This window comes from Tigriopus californicus, chromosome 5 (assembly GCF_007210705.1).
Source record: "Tigriopus californicus strain San Diego chromosome 5, Tcal_SD_v2.1, whole genome shotgun sequence".
Lineage (NCBI taxonomy): Eukaryota > Metazoa > Arthropoda > Copepoda > Harpacticoida > Harpacticidae > Tigriopus > Tigriopus californicus.
The window spans coordinates 9,040,593-9,047,052 of record NC_081444.1 but is presented as its reverse complement, the minus strand read 5'-3'; the positions used below and the strand labels follow the sequence as shown (position 1 = coordinate 9,047,052).

Here is a 6,460-nt window from a genome sequence, read left to right as displayed (position 1 = left end):
AGCTGCAGCATGCCAAAAGACTTTTGGTCACCTTGACCACGTTCATACCATCCACGATGATGTCATCATCGCTGCCCCCTCAAAACAACAACACGACAAAGCTATTACGGAATTCATGGAGGCCGTGAGGAAGTCGGGAATGACGTTGAACCCGGCCAAATGCACCATTGGGGCCAAGGAGATCGCCTTCTGGGGAGTCAGAGTGTCCGAATGGGGAATATCCCCTGACCCTGAAAAAACGCGCACCCTTAGGGAAGCAAAGGCCCCGACCTCCAAACAAGACCTCGTCTCTTTCCTCTGCATGGCCCGATCACACCAGGACTTCATCCCCTCGGTGGCTGGGAAGACACCTCACCTACGAGCACTCACCAAGAAGCACGTCCCCTTCAGATGGGACAAACCCCACCAGAGGGAATTTGAGGCACTACGAGGCGCCCTATGCGAAGACATACGCCTGGCCTTCTTTGACACAAGGCTCAAGACACACCTCATTAGGTCAACGTCGCCAACCGAAAAGAAGTACCCTCAATTGGATCTCAAAGCTCTAGGGGTCGATTTTGGCCTGCGCAGGTTCCGCCCATATCTCCTGGGAAATCCCCATGTGATAATTCACACGGATCACAAGCCCCTAGCATCAGTATTCCGTGACACAAGGCTGTGATCAATCCGCCCAGACCGCCACCAGGACATACAATACCAAGTCCAACACCTGAAGGGGGCTGACAACCCAGCCGATCTTTCGCGCAATCCCACCCTGTGGACCAGCCTCTCGAGGGAGGTCCAAAGTGAGGCAGATGAGAGCGAAAAACTTCTGTACCACCTCCATTGCACCAACATCATACCGGCCCTGGGGCCCAACAGGGTGGCGGAGGCAGCATCCAGATGCCCAGAAACGGCGACCCCCAGAGCCCACCTAGAAGGCGGCACCATACCCAACAAAGGGGACCCTCTACGTCACTACAAACCCATCTTCAGAGAGCTGACCATCTCTTCTTGGGGGAGTGTCCTTCGGGGGGAACGCCTTGTGGTCCCCATGCCACTCCGCTTGGAGCTCGTGGCACTGGCCCATGGAGCTGCCCATCTGGGCATAGCGTCCCTGAAGCGGAGACTCCGTGCCGGCTTCTGGTACCCAGGCATGGACCAGGACGCTCAAGCATTTGTGGCCAACTGTACCAAGTGCCAGCTGTTTTTAGCCAAGGGAGCCAAGGTGGCCCCCTGAGTCCAGGAGGTTCCACCCCGACCCTGGCACTTGGTGTCCTTGGACCTCTTTGGCCCCACCCCCAGATCAAGTCATGTGGTGGTGGCCAGGTGCAACAGTTCCCGCTACACAGTGGTGGTGATCATTCCTAAGCTGTCAGCAGCAGGCCTCACCATTGGAGCACTCCGGGCCATGTTCCAGAAGCTCGGATTTCCCCGGACCATCCGGACCGACAATGGGGCCATCTTCCACTCCTCGGACTTTCGCCAATTCGCGGACCAGCACGGCATAGCACACACATTCCCCCCTCCATACCACCCACGCTCCAACCCGGCAGAATGCGCCATGAAACTCATCGGAAAGGCCATCAAAATGTCCGACCAGACGGCGACAGGCATGGAGCGCGCACTATCCCAAGCCCTGGAAGACTACCAACGCCCCCCGCACCCAGCCACAGGACACACCCCGAGGGACCTCATGAGGAAGCAAAACAACCATAGCGTGCTGGGGGAAGCGGCAAGAAAAGACCGTCAAGCCAAGCTAAGGAGAGCCTCAACGTGGAGGCACCCAAGGAAGGACATGTCCCTCCACCAAGGGCAACACATTCGGGTCAGAACCATACCCCAAAGATCCAAGTTCGACCCACTATTTTCTCAAAGCACGGCAGTCATCCAAACCAGACTACACGGCGACACATACCGGATTGTCTGCCCAGAGACGGGGGCACTCATGACCAGACATCGGGACCACATAAAGCCCGTCCCAGCCCCACGGATCGAACCGGAGACAAAGGAAAAGGACCCAAACATCGTCATTACCATGGCGGCACCTGCCCTCGACCCAGGGGACGCCAACAACCCATCTAATAGTGCCACAGAAATCCACCCTGCCACGCTTCATTCCCACCACACCGCCCACACACCAGATCCCGAGGCCCACCTGAACACGACCCAGGAGCCATTTAAAGTCTGGGAATCATGTTGCGTTTGGGCTCACCAAACAGGCAAAAACTGGTCACCCCGACGTGTTATACTGTAGCGTAAATATATTCCCCATAGGTTACCATTCGACATTGCGTTCTCCAACATTTCACACCCAAAGTTCAAAACCGCCCAAAAGACCGGAACAACCACTCAAAGTTCAGAACTGCCCAAAACTCACGTCGTGGTCACCAATATGGCGGATGCAAGGTCGCCATGTCAATGAGTCAAGTAATGGTAGAGAAAGCTATATTCCTCCAAACCGTTAAGGACTTCAAATAAAGTTTCCGCATCCTCTTTGGCTTTTTCAGGAGTATGGGTCTGGTATTTGTGCCTCAAAAGAGAGATCGATTGCATGGCAGTCTTGACGTAATCATATGTACGTAACATTACGTCCGTAATCATTCACCACTCGCCCTTCAGGAGTAACTTTAGCATTGGTGAAGAATTCCGGATAGAATTTCAGAACCCTCCATTCAGACTCGTGCTTATCAAGGTTCTCGGCCCATGGCTCGTAGCCCAAGACTTCCCCGACATTCAAAGCACACGCCAAAGCGAAAACCACACAAAACTTCATGTTGATCTGCTCACTACCAAAACAGTTACACAACTAGTTTCCGAGGATTCCCTAGGTTTTCCCTTGCGGACAGACGTATTTTTAATAGTAGAAGAGCCTGCCATAGCTTTTTGACGATTAGCTTCCTGCCTTTCAGCAAGTTCATTCGCCCAGTATTCCTCTCCGCTTGGTCCAGTCCTGGGTTCCGGTGCTGGGTTTATCCCAAAGCCGTAGTCATCGCAGATTGACGGGTATTGGTCGGTCTCATCTCCTGTGCAACTTCAACATGAGGGGCAGCAATGGTTCCCAGTGACAGCCTAGTTGGAGCAATGGTTGGTGCTACTTGACGGTGAGGTCTTTATATGGCATCATAGGGTTTGAGGCCACGAGCCTCCATCGTTGCGCGGTACTTTTGCCTGCCAGTTTTTGGCAACTTTCAGAAATCCTTTTCACAAGGGAAACCATCCGTTCTGATCATCTCGTCGAAGATAGCTGATTAAAAGGCAACGTGAAATTTGTCCCACGTGGATTCACTTATTTTACACCTCAGACCTCAGTTTTGGTGATTCAGGAGGTCAGGTCAAATCCGAAGGCTTTTTTCTCTTATGCGTACTCTAAGAGAAAAATGAAACACCCTGTTGGGCCTTTTGAGGTCGATGGGGAAGCCATTAGCAATGTAGAGACTATGGCTAACATGCTTGGAGATCAGTTCTCCAGTGTGTTTTCAACCCCACTGAGTTCAGAAGCAACAGCTCATTGCTCTGAAGATGAGTCTGTTGAGATTGACAAGGTTAGTCAAGTTGAGCGTTTAGATGACCTTGTAGTCACAGATCAGGATGCTTTAGAGGCCATCAAGGACTTGAGACTCTCGAGTTCTCCTGGCCCTGATGGTGTGACCTCTCAGTTTCAGATGAGATGCTCACTGGTTCTTGCTCCTGTTTTGTCGTACTTGATGCGTTGCATCTTGGATCAGGGCAAGTTTCCATCTTCACTAAAGTTAGCTCACGTTGTTCCAATCTCTAAAGGGGGAGATAAGTCACTCCCCAGTAACTATAAGCCGATTTCTCTCACTTCGAATATTGCGAAGGTGTTCGAGAAGATCATGAAGTCCAAACTTGTTGAATTTCTTGAGTTCAATGAAGTCCTTCCTCCTAGCCAACACGGGTTCCGAGCACATTTTAGCACGGTTACCCAACTGATTGAGCATTTAGAGCAGGTCATTGAGGGACTGGAAAGGCATGAGTCAGTTGATGTTGTCTATCTTGATTTTGCCAAGGCCTTTGATAAAGTAGATCGTGGCCTTTTGTTGAATAGGCTTCATGACATTGGGATCCAAGGCAAGGTTCTCAATTGGATAAGAAGCTTCATTCAGGATAGGAAGCAAATTGTTAAGGTCGAGGGATCCCTTAGTGACAAACATGATGTCAAGTCAGGTGTTCCTCAGGGTTCCATCTTAGGGCCCCTCCTTTTTATAATATTCGTTGCCCCGCTTCAAAAGCTTGGTATTACTGCCAGTCTCTCTTCTTATGCTGACGATACAAAGTTAGTTTCTGTGAGGAATGGCTAAGATTCCAGTAGCCTAGTAAAGGACTTAGATCGAATCTACTCATGGGTAACTGAGAGTAATATGGCCCTGAACGGAATTCCAACAACGTCCTTTTTTGCCAATCTCCTTCCGTCCGTTTATACTTTGACTGAAAGTGATTACTAATTGAAGGTATGTTTTACCTCATTTTATGAAATATACCATAAGCCACGTGATGGCTCATTTTAATAGCATTTCTGCTTTTCGAAAGGTTTCCGAAATTCACTTTGACTATAAATGAAGAGCCAACTATTTTGAAACGAAAACCCAACCAATTTTCCAATTCATTATAATCGTGACTAAATGGACAGCAATTTTCCTATAAAATGAAAAACTATTGAATAGGGGAGTAAGGGCCGAAATATGACCACCACATATAATCCAAAGGTCATGTCAGAAACGTAACCATATAAATATAGTGAGAGCATAAAACATGATGAAGAGGATATGGATACAGGTAATATTACAGGTACAACAGGTACAACAGGTACAACAGGTAACATACAGGTAACAATACAGATGGCATTGATTAAATTGTGTTCAGCTTTTTGGAACAAAAAAGGACCGCCAACAAGTTTTTGACAGAGAAGGTGATGATTGTCATTGGCTGCATTAAGGTAATGAGTCAGCGGGTAGGACTCGATCCGCTTATATATGGGTGATCTGGCTTTCATGGCTAAAACATGGCAGGCGGGAAATGGGCGGAAGAATAGCTAAAAGTAGCTGGCTGGTCTTGATGTGTTGATCTTGGTTGTGTGTGCTTGCCAAGGAGGGCTGAGTGGCGGCAACCTATAAACAGTCAAGAACCTCTATGGATTCCGTTTTATCTGATGATCTGATCCAACTTCAATCAGTTCAGTCTTCGGACAAGGTCAAGGAATCCATCCAGCTTTGGGTTGGCTTGCTCAAGTCATGCTCACGGCATGGATGTAAAAGAAGGGGCCGGGCCGAGCCCCTGGGACGGGCCCAGGATGGGTGGGTTCACTCGGGTCAAAGCTTCAATTATCTGGATGAGAGAAGATGAATCCGCATTCCAGAGGTAGGTGCTGATCGAGAAGCAATACAAAGTGTGAACGAACATTAATGCTTTCATGACTTTCTCCTCGCAATTAGTTACTTCAGGTCATCTCAGTGATCTCAACCTGAAGGCTCGATCTGGGATTGTATTTGTGTTCCTAAAACTTGGTCTCCGTAATCTCCCTTTTACATAAGTCATGAGGTTTTTTCAGGTTTACATGAGTACGCACTGATCTAGGCGATTTATTTGGGAGTTGGTTTTGCAGGCGCAGATCTTTCACATTTTGGCCACTTTCTCACCCCACCTCATTTTTAACATCTCTCTAACATACCTACTTACTTTTGTCGACGTAGGACTGTCTTTTAAATCCTTCTTGACCCCTGAAAATACCAAAAATAATGAACGAATTACTTGACCTCGAATCTCACCTATGTCATAAGCATTGTGGTCCAATAAGTTGCCGTAGCGGCCTGGAAATGTACTAATCACGGGTAAGTAAGTGCTTGGTTTTTAATTTCTAGGATCATGGATTTCTAGAAGACCTGGATGGCGCACGGCAAAAAGAAGGTGACCCATAGAGGGGAAAGAGGCGATCTCTCTCTTTGTTTGAAAGAGCACCCTTGACATCATTTTCAGTGCTTCTTTCATGGATAATACAAAAATATCAATAGTTACGAATTATTAAGACAATTGCCCTATTTTTAGTTCCTAATTTTCCATCATTAATTCTTCTTTAAAGCTAAGGATGCAAATTCCAGTAGTGTTAGTAAAACTCTCCTCCCTTGACAAACCCAAGATATAGGTTTCAATTGGCACTTATTGCCAATTGTAAAAGCAAGACATAATACCTAATATAGAATGATATTTGCAAAAGTCTTCTTTCATCTCTACCCAAAAATGAGCTTCTAGTTACATTAGCTTAAATCAATATGAAACTTTCAAAAATAACTTGACCCTTCCACTTGGATATTACAATCAAATCTAATTGATCCAAAGCAATTCTATCATACAAAATTGTAAATGAATTGAAAATGAGCTTCTCAGTTTCCACATGTAGTCTTCCTCAGTAGAAAACATTTAATGTTGAATTGAATTGGAAACAGCAAGGTGTTAAACTATGACA

The 6,460-nt window shown here is 47.4% G+C and overlaps 1 protein-coding gene across 1 annotated transcript in view; it reads left to right on the top strand.

Moving 5' to 3' along the window:
* The window catches only part of LOC131880774 (uncharacterized protein K02A2.6-like), a 5,064-nt gene extending 3,000 nt beyond the window's left edge, over positions 1-2,064 (top strand). The window contains exons 2-3 of the mRNA XM_059227471.1: positions 1,226-1,807; positions 1,858-2,064. Of these exons, the coding sequence (XP_059083454.1) occupies positions 1,226-1,807; positions 1,858-2,064 (789 nt within the window). The remainder of the gene's footprint in view (positions 1-1,225; positions 1,808-1,857) is intronic.
* The last annotated feature ends 4,396 nt before the right edge of the window (positions 2,065-6,460 follow it).